The 22120-nt window shown below is 36.8% G+C and overlaps 1 protein-coding gene across 6 annotated transcripts in view; it reads left to right on the top strand.

Annotated features, from left to right (window-relative positions):
• The window catches only part of PTPRZ1 (protein tyrosine phosphatase receptor type Z1), a 139890-nt gene that overhangs the window by 19172 nt on the left and 98598 nt on the right, over positions 1 to 22120 (top strand). For all 6 annotated transcript variants that reach the window (XM_040549866.1, XM_040549877.1, XM_040549853.1 and 3 more), the window contains exon 2: positions 18969 to 19034. In XM_040549866.1, the coding sequence (XP_040405800.1) occupies positions 18969 to 19034 (66 nt within the window). The remainder of the gene's footprint in view (positions 1 to 18968; positions 19035 to 22120) is intronic.

The following is a 22120-nucleotide window of genomic DNA, read 5'->3' as shown; positions in this document are numbered from 1 at the left end:
CAGGCAGGCCTCAGCATGATAAAGTGTATGAAAGCAGATTAGGTAGAACAATTAAAACATTACAAATCTGGAAAAAAAAAATGTTATGAAATGACATCTGATAGGAAAGCCAATTGGGCAAATTAAAGTTGACAAAAAAAAAAAAAAAGGAGACATGAAAACGTTCAAGCTGAAAAATAAAGCAGAAGGAAAAAAAAAAAAAGAATGAAAGGAAGAGGAAAAGGAAGAAAGGCCACTGGAAGACAGGAGAGTAAAGGTTTGGGACCTGTTCTAGATTAACTTCTTCCAGGTGATTTCTATTTTCCAAAAGCTCTAGATTTTTGGACTTTAACCTCCATGTACACTCTGAAGTTTTAATTCCCCTTCTTTGAAAAGATATAAAAGAAAGAGATATGAAGCCCTTATGTCCTAGTTTGGAATGATGTGAGGACTTAATTCCTATCTATAATAAGTTTTACTGATAGAAAAATAAAAATGGCCAGATACACAGTCTGTGATCTTCTACACATTGACCTCAAAAAGTGAATGGATTCAGGTATTTATGAAAAGGTCCCCTGAAAACTTCATGTTGCTGCACTCTCCTAATGACAAACATATATTTAAATGAAACTTAGAATTTGCAGCAGAAGGCTAGACCTTTATTGTTTTTTTCTCTTTCTAGTTTCAGCTACAAGATGCCTAGGAGACTCAAGTTGCCATGGGTCCTTTCCATTATTGTGCCTCATAGTACAAGAGAGAGTAGGGTTACTGCTGATCCATATATTCAAACCGTTCAAGGACCACATATCTTTCCCCTTTGGGATGAAGATTAGAACTCTTTTAATGTAGACTTTGACACAGTTATCTATTTCTTGTTGTATTCAATTATCTGTGACGTTCCTTGAGAAATTTCAAAAGGCACCGTTCAAATGGATTGTAGCCAGCACACCATCAAGAGGTATGCTTTACTCTTTCATCAAAGATGGCATTTACTTCTTGCTTAATTTCATGTTTCTTTCTCTAAAACTGGAAAAAAAAAAAAAAAAAAAGGTTTATCTTTTTTTTCCTCTTATTTTGGTATACTATATTTATATATACTATATACTATATTTGTGCAGAAGCCTGTTGTTTGGAAAGAGGCAGTAAGTTACATATAACTGCAACTAATCAATGCTTGTAGCTTGGGAAATTTGAATTTCCCATAAATGCAGTATATCATTAATATATTGCTTGCTCACAGCAAAGCTATTTCCCCTTTAAGGAGAGACTCTTTTGATGAGAATGTCTTGAAGAGCTGATGGTACAGATGAAGTAACAAGTCAATGATATGGAGTACCAGAGAATATTGCATGAGGTATTGAATGCTGAATTACATAAAGAGATGTGGCTATATGAAATATATCTGTTGTTAGTGGTAAGTATTTATGGACCAAAGTAAGATTTTTCAGCTTCTTTTCCAATCTGTCTATTCTGTTCATGCCCTTGAACAAAGATCACTTAGAAACTCAGGATTCACTTTTTTGAGATGAATTTCAAGATGCCTAATTTCTTCCCAGATTAATTTTAAGAGCAAAATTTAAGATACAGCCTCAAGATTAGCTTTGAAGTCCCAGATGGAGATCATTATGTAATCATGCAATCATGAAATGCATGATGGTTGAAGTCAGTTTAAGGATTTTTAATTCTTTCACAAAGAGAAAAAAATATGAAAAATTTACTTGGAAAAAAAATGCCTCTAAACCCTCTTTTTTATTTTACTAGGGAAAGTATTGTATATTTTGGAAGTAATTGTTAAACCTTGTGTTTGTATGAGCATATAGTTTAAAGCACAATGGGTACATTGCTTTAAAGGTGTAGGGTAAAATAAAAGTAAAAGTTTGTTCCAGTTTACTTGTGGAAATTCTGTTCTAAGCTATTTGAATTGAGGGCATTTGAGATAACATTATGAGTTTTTATGCTCTCAAATCACACCTAAGCTTAATGGTCTTAGCAAAATCAGTGGCAAAACTTGCTGTTTTTCCAGTGGAACTACAGTTTCTTGCAGAAGGGCTTGGCTGCTTAAGGGAGAAAAGAAAGAGCTTTGTGATTAGAACCATTACAATAGTAGTCTGACTTAAAAATACTTCACAGCTTATCAGAGAAACTAGCAATTAACTCTGAACTCTGTAAAATGTGTTCACTTTGTAATTATTTTTATGGGCTTTAAAAATAGACTCCAGATTAAAAAAATAAAATAGGATTCCTTTTATTAAAAAGCAATTAATTTTGTTAGATGGAAAGGGCTTTACAATAAAAATGTTGGTCAACTTAAACCTCAACGTGAATCTGTTAGAAAAGAACAGATATATATTTCATTTTTGATAATTGCTTCAACATGGACACAACAGCTTCACAGGAAGGGTTTTGCAGATGCAGAAGCTGCCAAGAAAGGTTTGGAAGCCAGCAGTGGGAGGATTTTGTCAAAGCAAACACACAGTGTGTGTTCCTAAATGAACTGAGAGGGGTGGAAGAGGAAAGATTAGATGTCAATGAGGTCTGAAATATACGCTGAACCATTTGGGACAGGCTGTGCATCCCTCAGTGTCTTTGAATTAAGAGCTGTTCAAGCAATGCACTGACCTTTCTTCATGTTCACATAACACTCACCAAAAGGTTAGCCTAATAAGAGCAATTCAGATTCCTCAGAAATATCTGATTTTCTCCTCAGGAGATATTTTGCAACAATAGGTGTATTGCTTCTTTTCAGGGAAGCATTTCAAGAATGGTTCAGGTGATTTAGTTGTACAATATTCAATAGGAAAATTTGAATTTGGAAGACTGGAGTCTGCCTTGCTCTTTTTAAAATTAATTCATGATAATGATACCTAAAGATAGTTCTAATAAATCCAGCCTCTGAATGACCCTATCCTGGCCTCTCCTCCTACAAAGCCCTTGAATGCAAAATTGCAATGATGTTTTATGTTCCAAAGCCGATTTCAGTGAAATTTCTTGAACAACGCTTACAGAAATAGGTTTAAATGAGAGTAGACGTACCCTCCTTATGTTTGGGACAGTTTGTTTATGGTAAAAATGCCTGTCTTTTTTAAAAAGTCACAAACTGTATTGAGAATACTTTCTTGGTCCAGCACAGGTATTATATTTTCATTTTGGTTTATGTGCAACAGATGCACTGCTGTAACTCACTTTGAGATAAAAAAGCCCAGTATTATGGCATAGCAAAGTAGCATTTTTTATTGTACGTGGGATTCATAGGATTTTTCCAAACAGTTTTGATTTTGCCATGAATTAATTTAAGGTAATTAGGTAGTGATTATTTATTAAAAAGACGATTTAAAATAATCACCTAAAATATTTTTTTTCCTTATCATTTAGCTACTTTTCAGTTTTGTACTGTAAACTGTTTTTCAGGAGACAAAAGTGCAGACTGTTTGAAAGTTTCATCACAATATTCATGCCAGTGAAAGCTTGGCTGCCTGTTCTCTCTGCCGACTTATGCAAATTTCTAAGGACCTTGTGTGAATGGAAGGAGTCTGAATTTGTGTCCATGGTAATCTGTTCAATGTGTAGAGGAAGTTACAATGGCATTAACCCATGAAAAGGATCAGTTGTTTTCATGGAAAGCAGTCAAGACATGCTTTGAATTCAGATAGTCAACTTAATCAGAGCTGGACATCATTTTTTAAGGGTTTCTCTTTGAAAGAACTTAATGCTGGTCACCTGCTACAGTCAAAATAGATCATTTATCTGTAAAGGAGCATAAAAAAATAACAGCTGAAGAATGGATACAGCCCTGAAATACAGAAAAAAAAAATAAATCGGCAGTTATTTACAACCTCTATGTGGGCAACTAGAAGCATGAAAATGCCAGAGTGGTCCTGGCTCATTACCTGCCTTGTGCCTGGGAGATAAGTGAATTCATGCAGTGTTTCTCTGGGACTGGAAATTCAGCAGCATCAGTCCTCACTGCCTTCCTGGGTAGGGTAGGAGTCCTGCTCTGCTCTGGGGTGGCCAGCACACCTGGGAAGTTAGACACAGAGTTGCTTGAGAAAATGTATTAATTCAGAGTCTATCTATCACGTTGCCTTACATTGACCTTTATAGGACATAACAAAAAGTCAGGTCTAGTTTCTCCACTTTATCCTGCTTTTCTTCAGGCACAAAAGTCTCTGCTGGTACAGTTACCCAGGTAAGAAGTAGTTCAAACTGTATTCCTCTTTACTTTTAACATGAAGAAATCCTACCCAGCAGCCCCATTTGGAGTGTTCTCCTGCATTTAAATTAAATTACAGTACAAGTACAAGGAAGAGTAGCATTAGGCAACCTGTATTTGAGTATTCAGCATAGATTTTATTTGCCAGATTAACTAATACTTGTCTCAGCTTCATCTATTTCATATAGTGAAAGTAAAAGATATGGTTATCTTACTTAATATGCTACAGGCTGTTTCCACAGTATAATGGTAGACTTGCACTGGGGATGTTTTTCTTTTGATGAGGATCACATGGAAGAAATAGAAATACTCAATAAAATAAATGTAATAAAATGAAAGATATGGTGTCTGTAATCCATGTCAGGCCTTTTTACAGTATTTGTCTAGTGCTACTTGAACATTTTATAGCAATATTAGCTAAATGAATTTGCTGTATAGCTGTGCGAAGCTACATTTAGACAGCGATGTAACTACATTTCCTGGCCTTCCTTTAGAATGACATTACCCAACAGCTTTCCAGCAGGAAGAGGCAGGTCTTTAAAGTCAGAACTCTGAATTAACACAGCAGGAACAGCTGGTACTTGCTCGTTATCCAATTTAAGAGATATAAATTCCAGGAATTATTTTCATAAGAGCTTTAGTGCCCCATGCTTGTTCACTAGTGGTGGTGTTTGGATGTTAAAACTACAGTGGGAAACATGGTAACTGCTGAAGGCATAAGAGAAAAGACCATCAGTGGGTGATCCCAGTGTACACAACAGCATCATCTCATCAAGACAAAGGAACAGTTAGATAAGTATCATAATGGCTTGTGTTTTTACTTGGCATATAAATTGTGCTTCTCCACAGCAGCAGACAATAGCAGGGAGAAAATTCTTACCAAAAAAAAAAAAAAAAGAGAGAGAGAGAACAGACAGAAGTTTACTGTTTAGTAATATCTCTTGCTTTTCTGGAAGGCATATGCGTGAATGGCCAAATCAGGCTATTCTGGTTCTCCATGCCAAACACAGTTAGGTACAGCAGAATGTCTAGAAACTGCTCAAAGACAATATTAATAGCAGCAGCAGTCACCTAAAAAAAAAACCTTTACAGAGGAATCGACTTTTGAGGATAAGTGAGAAATCGCAGAAGGACAGCATTTGAAAATACCATTGTCCAAGAGTTTATAGAATGTGTACTCTGCAGTGTTGGTTAGGCAAAAATTTGTTCAGTCCTATTCTCTCAAAGAATAGAGTGAAAGGCAGTAGTGTCTAAAAGAAGCGTTTGATCTTTGAACATGGTGGATATTGCAGTAAAACAGCAAGAGTCATGTAATCCCCAATTCTGGAAGGAGGCTACAACTGATGGATCTGAGATTTTTCTGTTTATCTGGTATATCAATTCACAGTCATATCTTGCTATCAGTGACAAAATTTTAGACTGTTAAGGGAAACATGGCTAAAAAACATTTAGGGACACCCCTAAATCTAAGAAAGGAAAGAGCGAATCATATCAGGTACTCCCGCCAACTTCACAAAGTAGCTTCTTTGCTTACCTGAATGCAAGTAGAGTGTCCTTTACAGAACAATAAGTGATGTTTATTTTAAGTTTTAATAGTAACTGCATTTCATCTAGGGCATATACTGCCACTGTGTCAGATGCCATGGATCATTCCTGTATAGTATGCAAATAGCAGGAATAGCCATCTTGGGTCATACCTGAATTTACTATTGTTTGACAGAGGCCTGATGCCTCACAAGAATGGGCGTGAAATCTCCCAGTAGGCAGCAGTGAGATACTCAGCAGTCTTTCTCACACATCCGTAATCATATCCATGCCAGGCTCCTTTCTAAATGTAGTGTGATAACTCCAAATATTCTTGATATCTTCACAGCTATTTCGATCTTTGCTTAGTGGTTAGATTCTGCAGTTAGCCTCAGCAGTTTCCTGCAGTGATAATTGCCTAGATGTGAAAAGAAGTGTATCCTTTCACTGGTTTTCCTACTTTCAGACTTCTCATTAATGCCTCCGGGTGTTCTTGTTCTTGTAGAGAGAGGGAGAACAGAAGTTCCCAATCTTCATCTCAACAACATTCATTATTCTTTATATTTGTTTTCTTTCCAAAATAAGCATTCTTAGCCTTTTCCATATCCCCTTATTTGGAACTTTTCCATGGTCACTTTCATTAGTTTTCCCTCTGTCCCATGTTACTCTGCTTGATTATTTTTGAGAATGCAAGACCAGCACAGGACGCAGTTTCCCAGATGAAACTACACAGATAGTTTAAGGGCGATTCTTCAGCATTTCCAACATATTTGCAAATTTCAAATGGACTCCAGCTATACACTGAATGAAGAACTTGATTTAGCTCTCCAGGGATGCCCTGGACTCTTCTTTCAGCTGATAAAATTAGTTGAAAACTCAGTAAAGAAAAAGTAGATTAGTTTTTCTCAAGGCATTTTTTTTCTAAATAATTATTTTTGCTGCTGCATCAATTAAATCTGAACATCTTTTGGTGTTGTTACACTTTTACCTTCCTAGTTATTACTCTGTGAACTTCCTTGAAACATAAGTGCATTGCAACATTGCAGCATACCCTCTTGAATATTTTAATTTAACCACGTGTTTCCATTTCTTGTCAAATAATAGACATTTTGAAGACTTCTATAAAGTTGCATCTCTTTCAAAATTAGAAATATTTTTATTTAGATGATCTTAAAAAAAAAAAAAAAAAAGTGTTCTGTATTTCCTAAAGGTTGGTGTCAATATATTGATTTGACACCCTTGCTGTCACTTGAACATCAATTTAAATAATATTGCAGTTAATGGCTCATCTGCTGTCACTACATGAGCTATCTTTTGTGCATGTTTTAAGGGTTTCTCAAGAAAGGTTATGCTCATTTGTGTTCAAGAACTATTTGTTGGATTCACACCTGTGTTGTTTCTCTAAGCTTTGTCTTGTTTCACCATTTGGCCGTTTTACATATGGTAACTTAAATCCTACTTTTTTGTTACTATTCTGTTACACTGTGCTGTTTATTTAGTCATGCTGTTGTTTATGAATTCAGATGGATTTTCTTTGCTAAAGTCAGTGTTGTAGCCATGTTAATATATTTATATTATTATGGCACAGAGTTGCTTTGATATAGTTAGCTGTATGCCCCTCTCCTCCCCTCCCCTCTCCTCTACACAGTTGTATTTTTCCCAAGGTGTTGTCCAGAGTCTAAAAGTTTAAACTGTCCTTGATCACCCAGGGAAGTGAGTTTTAGCACCCTGTTCATTTTGTCTGATAGGTTTTGCGCATATAAGTGAAAATATTTACAAGAAAACAGCCAGAGAGAGCACTTCTACTAAGTCTGTAGGTAAACATCCAGACCACGCCCTATTCATAACCTTGCATTACTTGGCCAGATGTGTAAGATGATCACAAAGTCAAGCTTTCTCCCTTGCACAATGGCAGAAATGTCTAAATGGCCCTGTACAAGGCATCCTAATTACTTGCCCAAAGAATATTAACAGAAGACACTCTCAATCCAGTCCATTGAAGTTTTCTCCATACCATAAAACCTTTATGTGAATATTCATAAGAGAGGGAGAGACAGGCAGACACACTTCACAGCTTGTTAATTAATGCCTTTACCCAGGGTTTTAGTGCTCTACACCTAGACCAAGAGCAGGTGTCCATTTATCAAGGGCTTTGAGGATCTTTGAGAGCCTACAATGGGAGTTCAGTGTTAAATCCCCTACGGAGAACTAATTCTTCATCACTTAAGAGCCCCAGCTCCTTAGTTCTGTTGGGAGATACAATCCAAACCAGCAAAGAGCTTAGGCAGGTGAATTTCCAATGTGGGAATGACCTTGTCAGCTAACTGTAAGTCGACTAGTGACTTTAGGTGCATTGAAACCTACTTACAAGATTTAAGTGTGCTCAAACCATTAACTCACTATACATTTTTAGATAATGTTTTCCTCTAATTTGGGATGCAGTTAATTGATAGAGCAGTTAATTGCTCTGTTAATTGGCAATAAAAATAATTTAATCTTGGTAAATGAATCATTGCAATTAACTGAAAACGAATTTATTAGTTAGATATGTTGTATTAAATTTGTGTTACAGTGTTAGTACGTAGTTAAAAATTGCCTATGATTCATAATGACATTCACAGGCTTCCTGATTTTTGTTTCAAAGATTTAATTTCTTGCTGCTAGAAAGTCACAGTCAATTTGCAGTTGGTTATTGGGTGTTGACAGCTGACTGCCACAATATATGAACTTTCAGTTGTATTGAACTAATCTGAACCTGGAAGGAGGATTGCTGCAATGAGATTTTCAGTTCAAACCATGTTATACACTCAGTGTAGGATTGCAAGTAACAAGAGGTCAGAACCTCCATTTTGTGGTTCAGTGCACAAATTAAGGCTTTTCATGGAGTGCCACGACCACCTGAGACCTGGGAAAAGGCTTTTTACTGCCTTAGTGAAAAGTTGGATTATATGGGGAAATAGTTATTGCAGTAAGGTGAAATTTCATGTTTACAATGATTGATTAAGCCATGTATCTATCATCTTATGGGGCTATTATTTCCACATTTGGGTCAAACCTTGTTCAACTAGGCTTATGTCTGCTGACGGAATTCAGCAGAGATTAGAACAGAAAGAATATGATCTAACAAAACAGGTCTTTTCTTTGGTGGGTTTTGTTTTTTCTTCCCCTGAAATCACAAAGCTATATTCTGTTTCCCTTTACTGTTACATATACCTAAGTTAGATGTTAGGGGGGTGGGGGGAAGAGGTGTGTATGCAGTGGTGTAATGTTCTGTCTGGATTCATACGGGCCGTATAGCTTCCCAGGCAGATTTACCTCTCCTCTCCAAGGTGAGGAGCTTTTTGATTAAATACAAATGACCAAGACACGACTGCATAGATCATGCAAAATGTCTGACACTCTTCTGAGTCTCCACTGCAAAATATTATAAGCATCTGAATTCTGAAATCATCTGTGAAGTTCCAGTTTTGTGGGTAATGTAGGACAGGACTAGAATGGGCTTCCTATTTTGATCACAACACTCTCTTTGAACACATATGAAATATGAGACAGAATTTGACCTCAAAATTATATCAAATGGCAGATGCAATGTAGATAATAAGACTCAGAAAGGATGCAATGTAGATAGCAAGGCACAAAACATAATTAAAAAATGAGATCCAGAAAGGAAATTAGAAGAAAATAGTTTTTAAAATGGCATGATCTTATTTTATTCGATATCTCATGTTTTATCAAAACATCTGATGGGGAAAAAAAAAAAGTGTTAAGAATGTTGTTGTAGTTATCTACAATAGACCTCCAGGAGCAATCAATACATCTTTTTGTTTTCAGCAGTTTGTGAAAGTAAAAATATTGTTCCATAGAATAGTACACCACACTTTTTTATGATTGATGAAGCAGAGGACCAGATACTGACCATTTACTTTTCAAAACAAGAGTAAGACATGCTGACTAGCAAGAGCCTGGTGGGAGCACTAAGTGCCTGAATTGTATGAAAATACAGCTCTGGTGCGATGTTTTACTTGCATTGTGTAGGAGTTGGCAAAACATGGAGGAAAGCCCAGACCACGAGTTCCCTCTGGAGTTGCCATTCTTCCATAAATCCTCTAAAACCTAAGACTAAAACTGGATTCCTTAGAATTAATGGGAAAACAGAAAGATGTAGTTTGATCTGCTTGTAATGATTCATAAGTTTTTGAAATCAGCTTCAAAATTGCTGCAGCAGATTGATGAGTTATCCCACCAAAAAGAGGCCTAATTAATTAAACTTCAGGTTGTGTGTTCTTGGTAGCTGTAAGGCTTGGATAAGTGCTTGTGGAACTCCAGCCAGTTCTTAACCTGAAAGTTTCCCAAATGCTTAAAATTAAGTTTTAGAATTTGCTGGGAATTTCTCTGACTGGATACTGTGGAGCAGCTTGGAGCCTATTTCATATCTAAAACTCTTACTTAAAGAATTAATCATCTTTCAGGCACTCTTTCAAAATTAAATCTTGCCAGAACACATATTTCTAGTGTTAAAACACCCATTTCTAGTGCTAAGCTCCTATTACGTTTCACGTTTATCCTGCTGTCTTGAAAACTCCATGGCCATCAGGAAACACAAGTTTGCTTCCTTCCACTGCCTGGACAGATGCAAATCTACATTGCAAGTTCTCCCCAAGACATCCAAAGGGCAGATATAATCTATCTACAGAAACAGGTATGATGAGTACTCTGTGCTGCTGGTTAAGAGAGCCTGCGTGATGTGGGAGAAAATGAAAGCAACAGCAGGGTCTCTAGTCCTGCAATAAATGAACTGTAGGGAAGGAGGAAGCATAAATTTGGGTTCATCACCTCACTGTATTTTGAGATATAATATCATAAATGAATTCAAATGTAATTACAGTTATTCTGTAGATCCCCCGTATACCTCTGCATTAATAATTCTTCCATATTCTAGTAAAGAGAACCTCCTTTTTTTCTCAGAAAATAAGAACACACACTAAGTGACTGTTTTGCCTTTGTTTTGTTCTTTTAGTGTGTCAGTGTTGTTCACATTTTTCTGTTGTCTGTAGCAGTTATGAGGTGCTTCCTCTCCTTTTCCAAATAATATATGTATGTAATCAGTTACAATACGAAGAAATGCCGAAGGGAAAAAGAGTAAACATGAGATTTCTAATTTGATACAATTATAAGAAATCAAAATATCTATGTTCATACAGAGAGATACATACTCCATTTTGACAAATCCTTAGATATATGTCAGTTCCTATATTTATTTACAATATTTCCATCATATTGTTTTCATTATATTCATATATTCTTTTTCAAATAGAGATACATGTTTTTATAGATATGCATTTGGTATCAGGTGTCCATGTTCAGCTTCAGAATTTTTTGGTCATAAAATTCTGATTGAAGAGTTTCTTCATGGGAGTAGAATGGTTTTGGCATGGTTTTGGAAGAGGTTTATGGCATAGTATCTAGACGTATACGAATACTTATACAAAAACATCCAGGGCAATAACAAAGGTTATTGAAAAAAGAATTTAACCAAGATGTTTAAAGTAAATACCTCCCTGAGGCAAAAGAAGATATTGCTATCTAAAGAGCCGCCTTTCAGGAAACTTATTGGAAAATGACTAGAGGGATAATGGTTGAGCAGAATTCACAAGTCCAGAATCCAATATGCAGGAGAGGAAAGTACTTAATAATTAAAGACTTCCTCCTTTATATATTTCTCTCATTCTGCCACCCATCATATGGTTCCATCTGAGGGTGTTCATTAGAGTCTACAAGATCATTTTAACTTCTGAAAGTTTACAAAAGATAAAGTTTCTAACAGCTGACTTTATAACCTCTACTGTGCTAAAATGCATTCATTTCAGTAAATGTTTCTTTGAGATGACTTGCATAACGTCTACTCACAAGAGGTTTAGAGGTATATTACCAAAACTGTAGAGTTTTACTGATCTATAGATGTTAACAGGTGGAGAGGCATTGGAGAAAGGTAGCAACGATTTTTAAAAACTTTTCCAAAAGCCATTTGAACAAGAATGCTGAGATTTTTGTATAGGAATTAAATTTATTTTTCATTATAGTTCTGAAATGTCTATTGCAACAAGTTTTTGTTTGTTGGAAGGAGGTTTGTAAATATTATGACACTTAGGTGTTAAATGTAAAAGGCAAAGCACATATTCTTCATTCTTTCATTCCTAATTATATTTATCATACTTCTTCACACTCAATTTTGCTAGAAATCAAAATCAGAAAAGTTTTCCTCACTTTCTCTGTGGAATAGCCATAACATTGACAAGTATAATGCAAATAAAATTATGTTATCATTAGTGTTTATGTTTAAACAAAGTCCAGTTCTGCTCAACTTTATCTTTTCCTACGTCTTTGGTAATGCTAACAGAGAAATGAATTCATTTTGAAACCAAATGCCTGTAATTTCACTGACTTGACTGAATTTTTGTTTGTTCGTGTCTGGTCTGGATGTACTCCTAGTTTTTTTATTTATGCGAACCCATTAATTCACACATATAGCATTAAAAGACAGTCTGGGTTTGAGGAAAGGAGTCTGTGTAGTAGCAGAGTTATATAAGAGTGTGTCCCAAAAGTCCCTGCTTGATACCTGCATTTGAATAAAAATTTCCATTTCTATTGTAAAATCCATTTTGCCTCACTTAATACATGGGACATTAGTGTTATATCTTGGGGGAGATTACAGTCCTCCTAAGACCCTTCTGGTTTTGGCTTTAGAGGCCTGGAACCCATTCATCATCTTCAGATGCAGGCCAGTCATCCAGCCTTCCTGGGTTACCTACTCTGTAGGTTCTTAAATTGTTGAGGTATCTTTGTATTTAGCCCAAGAGCTTCACAGGCACTTAATTTCACTGTGCCTGTTCAGAAATGTCTATTCTGGATATTCTGTCTATACCAGTCTCCCACCTAAACTCTCTTGTCAACCTTGTTTCAATGAGCAGGCACTTGAATGCTACATAGATTCCTAGTGAAGCTTTAAAAGTTAGTATGATCAATGCTTCAACTAACTGCTAATGGTTGTGTCGGAAGCTGAAGTCTATCAGATCATTTTCCTCCATCTTCAGATGATGTTTAGGTGTACAAGATCACAAATGGAAAGATGCATCTAACATATCCTATTACTTTGCCTGTAGTCACTGTTAAATTGGGAAGTGGCAAATTTAAGCAGATTGGATCATGTTCTGTGGTATCCTGAGCTCCCTCCCACTTTCCACTTGTTGTCTAGAAAATCAGGGTATTCTGTAAACACCAGGCATGTAAAATTGCAATGGAATAGAACCTAAATTGATCAAACTGGAGTCCTTGTTGCTTCTTCATATACAGGTACATTGGAAAACCATGATTAAATGTGATTTATAAACATTAGCTCATACCGTAACCACTATCCTTTTAATTCATGGCACTGTTCACTGTAAAGTTTTGACAGGTTAAGTAAGCAGAGTGCCTACTAATACTCTGGTGCCTAATGATAACTGCTTTTAAATAAAAGCAATCAATCTTCTTCTTCTTCTTCTTTCCTTTTCCTTCTAGATTTAAGTGTAATTCATATTAGTAAATAAGTGCTCTTAGTAAACACACACAACAACTGTCAAATTTTAAGAGGCTGTTTTGGCTTTATATTTAATGCAGGGAAGGTCTTGGTTTTTCAGCCCATATCAGAATGAGCAGCCTACACTCCAGCATAATTAAGGGAAATTATTCTCTTTATAGACACCCTAAAATATATTGATGCCTAAAATAAGCCTACACAGAAGGAACTGTGGATTAAAAAAAAAATTTAAGTTTCTCTAAGGCTGTCAGAATTCTCAGACCCATCTTGAAAAAAGATTTAAACACTTTGACTTTCAAGGAGAAAATATACATGAAATGGTATGGTTGGGTATAAAATCACTTTAGTATTTTTAAGGATTTTACAGATGACATTACCAAATTGAACAAATCCATAAAAGAGACCTTATTCAGACAAATGTATCTTATTGTCTCAAAGGGATTTATAGATACCTCCTATCATTAGAACGTTGTGACTGTTAGCAGACTGTGCTTTTAATCTTTTCATTCCTCTGTCAGTATAAATCATGCAGTTGAGAAAATGAAGCTACACCATCATAAGATGGATGAAAGGTATAGAAGTGGATCCTGAAACCTTCTGTTAATAGAAGAAGGTAAAATAAGGAGAGAATAAATTATTTATTAGCAGGGGTGATTTTGTTAGTTTTTGTTGTGTTTAAGATTCTGTTTATTTTTTGAAGTAGAATCTGCATAATAAAAGTCTTTTTGATCTATTTAATTATATTATTTTTATATGTGAAAAGAAACATCTATTTTGATAATCACATGTAGCTTTTTTTTAAAAAAGTTATTGTTATTCTAGCCGTGCATTTTGTCCTCCTCTCTAACTTATTTGCAGAAATTTTGTCCAGTTCCCCACTTCTTAGCCACTAGGCACACACGTCTCTAAGCTATTCCTTGAGCTACCTTGTAGCTTTGTATTCTTATCATACAATTTCAATTTGTTGTCTGTGTTTAAACCTAACTCTTCTCCAATGTTTTGGTCTAAAAAATATGACTTTCAAAATATTTTACATTCTATAAAAGTGCTGTTGAAGAGTAGAAAGATCGAGTAGGGCATAAGGTCAGAGCTACACTACTGTATTTGAATGAGTATTATCCAAGACATTCACATTTAGACATCAGTTGGTGCATCTTGATAACCTTCAGTGGATTTAAATCAGTCTGGTAGAAAATCTGAACCTGGGTGACCAGTCCTTTGTCCTGCTAAACAGTTTGCTGAGTGTATTGACAAGCACCGTATGTGTTTGAATAAAAATTTTCAGACTGTTTTGCTAGGTCAAGCCATTTGTCTGTCCTTGACAATAACCAATAGCAAATGCCTAGGCAAATACATTAAAATAAGGTAAATATGTAATGATAATTTCCCAGTATAATGCTCCCAATTTCATCTGCATCTGGCTCAGAGATATGGTGAACCAAAAGCGATGACATTGTGTTTAAGAGGTGTTTGTCACTTACAGATTATTCTAATCTTTTCTAAACCAGTACAAGCTCCTAGTATTCATAGCATCCAGCTTATGCAGTGTCAATAATACAAGTGTACATAGGAAAGATCTCATGAGACACAACTTTGTTTAAAATGAGAACTTCTTCACTGTGTATTTAATTTCAAATGTACTTTGTATCATTTTCAGTGATTGCTTAAATGCTTGCTAGAATCCAGAAAGTTCCTATGCTCTTCTTTGACATATAAACCACAGATCGAATCCTGTGCATGTAAATTGAAATTCCTATTGATTTTAAAGTCAATGCACGTCTGTAACGCATTGCCATTGTCCACTTGAACTAGATGAATGCATATGAATTTAGAGTCTCTCCTCTTTGCTTCTCAATTAGATTTTGGGACAGGAGGAAAATACTGAGTGACGTGTAACTTCCTAGGACCACATGATGTTTTTGCAACTTGAATGACAAGTTAAGAGTACCTACCTCTACGGTGCACAAAGAACATCAGTGCCCTGTGCAGAAAATCTTTTATCTAAATGTGTCCCAGCTTCCATAAAAATGGCATCTGGTGGCATAGTCTTGTAAATGTAGGTTTCACTGGAGGTGCAGCTCAGAAGTTCAGGCTGTAGCTTAGGCTTAGCAAAGGCTAAAACACAGGAGGTTGTCCTTTTGTCCTCTTGAGTCTAGCAGCTGGTATCTCTTGACACCGCCTTGGCAAAAAGGACAGGCATAAAGACCTGGTAAAATTACAGCAGACTGGTATAAATTACAGTCCCAGATTACGCCTGACCTTTCTCCTGCATAGCAAAGCAGCACATCGAGTGTAACATCCCCAAACATACTTTGTGCCTCAAGAACTGTCCTCTCAATACCCTTTTTGCTAAGGCTTAGGAGAAGGGTCTCTGGAGGCCATTTGTGACTTGTGTCAGCATCTGTCAGAGGATTTTCCCTGCCAAAAATCAGAGATTTGAGGTCCTGTTTCCACTTCTTTATCCCAGCACAGAGTGCTAAATCAAGATATCACTCACATATATTTCTTTTAATCTTTAAAACTATTCAATTTTTACCTTTACATATGAATAAATACACACTGAGTATCAGAATGCTTCATTCAGAGCAGTAAATCAAAAGCAACTCAACCAAGGCCAATAGGTGCAAAAGAAATATCAAACTCATGTCAGGAGGAAGAAAACCTGGCTATTTATACATTCTAAATTGGAAAAAAAAATATCTACAAGATCATACTACTCCCAGTACTATGCTTTAACCAGAAGCCCCTCTTCTCTGTTTTTTTCCCCATGACTGAACATGAGACAAGGTCAACAACAAATCAGTCAGTCCAGCTGCTCCACGCAAACAGTGAAGCATTGGCCACCACAATTCCTAACTTTATGGGCCTCTGGAACTTGGGTGTGGACTAGTTAGATAGAATATAAAGCAAGCAAGTCTCACAGACTCATGCAGTTTCTGAAGGAGGGTAGAGAAGGGAACAAAAAGCAATTAATGATATAATGATATCTTGCATGTCTCCCTGACGTACATAGAAAGATAACCATACAACTGGTTGAAACGTGACCTCACAACTGAGCTGTCTTGCTCTATGAATTAATCAACAGTTTTTGGAAACATATTCAACAGAATCCTGAAAGAAGAAGAGAACATTAAGGACTTTTTGCTTCATAAACCATCAGTAGAATTCAAACTATTTCAGGCACTAGCTGAAGAGAGTCAGTCAGTGTCACAAGAGCCACGCTGACTCTCAAGCTGATCATTTTAAAAGCTCAAGTGTCAGTATCAAAGATTTACATATAACACCACAACGCTTTTGTGAAGACTTTCTCATTAATACCACATTCATTTAAATTACATGTAAGGAACTTAAATACACTGTTGTATTTAAATACACTTAAATACACTCTTGTATTGCTGTCATATCCCAAAAGCAAAATGGATGTTAATTCGTTAACTCTAAAAGAAAACACTTTCCTTCCATCTGGTCTCTACTGTTGGCTGGTCACTGAGTGTTTACACAGCAAGGCTTTATATGATTCACGGTTGTACTTTGCCAGGGAAGCTAGCAAAGCTCAAGGTAAAAATTGCTGCATGCACTTGTCCCCATACACTCACACAGAAGCACACACTTTTATCTGACACCCCTGCTACCCACGGTTCCTCAATTGCTTCCTTCCCCAAATGAAATTTGCTTTTCTTCCTTCATTTTGTCATGTTTGTAACAGAAAGAGGCAATACCAAAACCACTGACAATCACTGCCTGTGAGTGTGCTGTGAAGGGACTGTGGGAGCACAATAGGTGAATAGCAGAGGAGAAAAGGTGTATGAACTCCTAAGGTCTCCTGGCATTTATAAAGAATTTCCATAAGATTTACTGGGTCTATAAGTGTGTAATGCACCAAAAAAAAAGTGAACCTTGCCCCTTTTTTTCTTGTTCATTGAAGCTATCACTCCTTGTCCATCAGACCTCCATCTGGAATTTAAAAAGTGGTGGGACGCTCTCACGCCCAAACCCTGCTTACTTAGCATATGAATGCTCAACTGATTGTTTGAAGTAACAATTAGGAGGACAATGGATAAAGGAGGAAACTGGAGACAGCAACTAACACCTGTGAATCAGAACTTAAACAGCTTTCTATTACATAATTAATTAAAGAAGCAGGCACAATGTATATTGACTTGAAAATATAGTCCAAAGACAATGAGTGCAAGTAAAGCGTTTTGCCACTGCTTTCAGTTCCAGGACTCAGATATAAGGTTTGATCTTTTTGTAGAAATCTTAGTCATGAGTGAATGTTGCTAAGTGTTGCAACGGTGTTTTTTGAGGGGGAGGGAGAAAGGGACGAGAAAAAACATTTAAGGGGAATCACAGTTTCATGGGGGAGGCAGGTGGCCTGATGTTATTAAAATATGTGGAATTTAGATAGGTAGACAATCATTATAAAGCACAGAACATTGCTAACCTTGCAAACAGCAATTATGATTTAACATCCCATAATCAGCACTGCAGACTTGTTCCCATTAAAGAAAAAGAAATGGATGCTATGCAAATGTTTCATGAAATTGTATTTACTGCAGAATGTGAGCCTAATTCTATGGCATTTTCTCAAGGAGGCAATCCACATGTGTGCTCAATGTGTTCATATGCAATTATTTCTTAAGTAGGTTATATTGTGCTTCTCTAGAACAGTATTTAATGAAGCTAGTAAAGATTATTACTTTAGAAATGATAGTCTCAAAAAACTGTATCTCCAATTTGCATATATTAATAAGTATTGAGGGTATAGTCTTCCTTTTGCATGCACCAGTAGCATTGCTAGAGTTATACAGACATAAAAAGCATAACAGTGAAGGTTATCCTGTAGTCAAAAAAAATCAATGAGTGTTTATATAGTTAGTCTCTCTAGAGAAAAATAATGTTATTAAAAAGTATCTAATATTTAGCCTTTCTCAATAAAGTTTATGGAGATACAAGTAACTTCACATACATCAGCTATAATATTGCTGATGCTAGTCCACACTGAAATGACATCTTAGAATATTTATTCACTATCTTTAAATGGCATCAGTAATACAAAGTTAGAGAAAACCTGTAAAGTCCTAATCACACTGAAGTAAAAATTTAGGTTTCATTGACTTCCAAGTAAACTAGACTAGTTCTTTATAAAGGACATCACAGAAGACAGTTTCTTCAGAGGGAGGTCTGGTGATAGCTGTATTAATTTTAAAGGGGAAAATTCAGTTGAAATTATATATTAAAAAAAATAAAATAGCTGGAACCTAAAAACTGGATGGAATATAAACAAATTAGATACAATGTGAACAAAAAAGAAAGAAAGAAAGAAACAAACAAACAAACAAACAAACACCTGGATGGAATGAAGTTTGGGAGGAAGAAACCATTAATCATACCAGCATATGTATGTCAAGTTTTACGCTAAAAGTTAAAAATTGAATAACAAATGAGATTCAGATAAACTGAAAAGCATTTGTCTTTGCTTTGTTTGTGACCTTTATATGCTACAATACAAACGGTATTTATATTACAGTTAACAAGTACCATTCAAAGTCCAAAATTAAGACCAGGTACACCATACATCAGTAATTACAATAGCGTTGGGAGTGAGGGGGTCATCTACATGTCTTGTTCCTGTTAAGCTTCCAGTTTTCATGTTGTAAATTCATTGTTACTTTGCAGATTTGGTGTACGGATACTATAGACAACAGCGGAAATTGATTGAAGAGATCGATTGGTCATATACAGGTAAGCAAAACTGTCTTTCTGAAGAACTTGTTTTGCTTTCATATTCTCATGTTCATTCTCTTAACTTGAAGAGCACATGATGTCTGTATACCATTCACTGTATGCCTAAACAATTATTAAACTAAAAAAATGGGAAATGGATTCTGAAAAATTACAGTAAATTTACAATGGGATAGATTATTTTGTTTCCTGTATCTGTTACTTTTGGAACAAGCAAGCCCTCATCCTTAGAACCTTAACCTTGAGACTTGCTTTATTTGATGAATCATAGAACCATAGGATGATTTGCACTGGAAGGGACTTTATATACCATCTAGTTCCAACCCCCTGCAATGGGCAGGGATACTTCCACTAGACCAGGTTGCCCAAAGCCCCATCCAACCTGGCCTTGAACACATCCAGGGATGGGGCATCCACAGCTTCTCTGGGCAACCTGTTCCAGCGCCTCACCACCCTCTGAGTAAATAATTTCCTACTTATATCTAATCTAAATCTACGCTCTTTTAATTTAAAGCCATTCCCCCTTGTCCTATCACTATACTCCCTGGCAAAGAGTCCCTCTCCAGCTTTTCTGTAGCCCCCCTCTAGGTACTGGAAGGCTGCTAGAAGGTTTCCCCAGAGTCTTCTCTTCTCCAGCCTGAACAACACCAACTTCCTCAGCCTGTCTTTGTAGCAGAGGTGCTCCAGCCCCTCAATCATTTTTCTGTCCCTGCTCTGGACTCATTCTAATACTTCCATGTCCTTCTTTTGCTGGGGGCTCCAGAGCTGAATGAAGTACTCCAGGTGGGGTCTCATGAGAGCAGAGCAGAGGAGGACAATCACCTCCCTCAACCTGTGTACTGGACACACTTATTTTGATGCAACCCAGGACACGGTTCGCTTTTTGGGCTGCAAGCGCACATTGCCAGCTCATGTTGAGCTTCTCGTCAATCAACACCCTCCAAGTCTTCTCATCAGGGCTGCTCTCAATCCATGCTCTGCCCAGTCTGTATTTGTACTTGGGATTGCCCCAACCCAGGGGCAATGCAGGACCTTGCACTTGGCCTTGTTGAACTTAGTGAGGTTCTCACAGGCCCACCTCTAAGTCTCTTAAGGTCCCTCTGTATGGCATCTCTTCCCCTCCAGCATATCGGCTGCACCACATGGCTTGGTGTCATTGGCAAACTTGATGAGGGTGCACTCAATTTCACTGTCCATGTCACTGGTAAAGATGTTAAATAGTGCCATCCCCAATACTGACCCCTGAGGAACACCACTGATCATTACTGATCTCCACCTGGACATTGAGCCGTTGACCTCAACTCTCTGAGTGCAACCATACAACCAATTCCTTATGCACCAAGTGGTCCATCCATCAAATCCATGTCTCTCCAATTTAGAGACAAGGATTTCATGTGGGATAGTGTCAAATGCTTTGCCCAAGTCCAGGTAGGTTATGTCATTTGCTCTTCCCCTATCCACCAATGCTGTAACCCCATTGTAGAAGGCCACCAGATTTTTCAGGCATAACCTGCCCTCAGTGAAGCCATGTTGGCTGTCACCAATCAGCTCCTTATTTTCCGTGTGAAGGCTGAGCCTTCATTGTTAGGTGCTCTTTTGTCTGAATGTTACTATTCTCGTAAGTCTGAAAAGCATACAGAATGGCTGAAACAAGAAACATCACATTTTGTGGGTGGAAACATATGCGTACACTGCATACAAACTTCTGCACTTTGCTTCTGACTGCCTGAGTATCTTTTCCAGGTACCATCCTGCTTATCCTAAAAAGTCAGTCATTTGGGCAATAAGCTCTCTCATTTGTGTAAGTAGGAAACCCTTAAGATATGCCCTTAAATTCTGCATAAACTTTGCCTAAAATCACAGAAGGATTATGGGAAATTCAGTTTGACTCCTTAGATTATTCTGTATAAGTCAAGCCACGTTCAATAATATTGGAAAGGTAAATTTGTCCTAAATAATACATATATTTTACACAGAACTAAAAGTGGCTTCCTGTAAATGTGTTTAGGATCCTACATTTTTAATTATTTAAATTACTGTTTCAAACAGAAAAGAGAGAAAAAAATGTGAAAAGAAATAAAGACTATCAAATTTCAATCTTTCATATATTTGGTTCAAAATATGTTCCTGTAGTTAAAGGAAGTTATATCATTCTTTTTCTTTCTTTTCACTGTCTTTCTCATTTTCAAGACAGTTTTTATCTTCCAGGGTAAAATACATCTAACAAGTTTTGAGGCTAGAGAGAATTGAAACAGGCTAGTCATAAACCCTTCAAAATGAGATTTATAATGAAAACTCCCCCTTACACACATTGTACTGCAAAATCCAAGCATAAGATCAATCGATACAATATTTCATGTTCAAAATCCATCCGTTTTTTAATATTGCAGTTAGAGAAATGCAGGGATAAGCCTCCAGGATTACAGGTGACCAGAGGGCAATTTATGAATTTACTTTAAAGAATAGTGAATAGGTCTTGCATAGAACATCAGAGAACGATAGAGCTCTTCCCCAGTCCACATAGAGCACAAACCCGCTGTGCAGCTGCTGCAATGGACACAGGTTACGTATGCTGTGTATTTTGTATTGCTGGATGGCAAAACAGCATGGACTTTTACAAGCTGGAGGATTCAGATCTTTTAGTTCACACTCAATGTGTGAGATGCCTTCATGTAGTCATCTCACTTCATGTGCCTTGCCCTAGTGACTCTACTGTTGGCAGTGGGGTGGCTGAGTGCAAGAGTCATGTTCCTGCTGCCCTATGGGTCCCCTGCACACATAACACAGCCAGCTCCAGTCGTGGAAGGAGAAGGGTTTTCAAAGCTTTTTGGCAGGGCTGCATGTAAATCAGGTACTTGGTGTCTAGGTATTGTGAACCTTGTGATAAATGGTATTTTTCTGAAATGCCATGGAATTGGTTCATGGTGTGAAGGGAATATGCAAATTCAACTTGCACTTAAAAAACACGCAGTCTTCCTGAATGTGAAGAAAAATTACAAATTTTAACATCACTGTGCATTGGAGGCACAGAAGTCTGAAGGCTGAGACATACTTATTTTGATCTCATTCATTTATAATAAATTATT

Source organism: Cygnus olor, chromosome 1, assembly GCF_009769625.2.
Source record: "Cygnus olor isolate bCygOlo1 chromosome 1, bCygOlo1.pri.v2, whole genome shotgun sequence".
Lineage (NCBI taxonomy): Eukaryota > Metazoa > Chordata > Aves > Anseriformes > Anatidae > Cygnus > Cygnus olor.
This window is presented reverse-complemented; position numbering and strand designations above follow the sequence as displayed.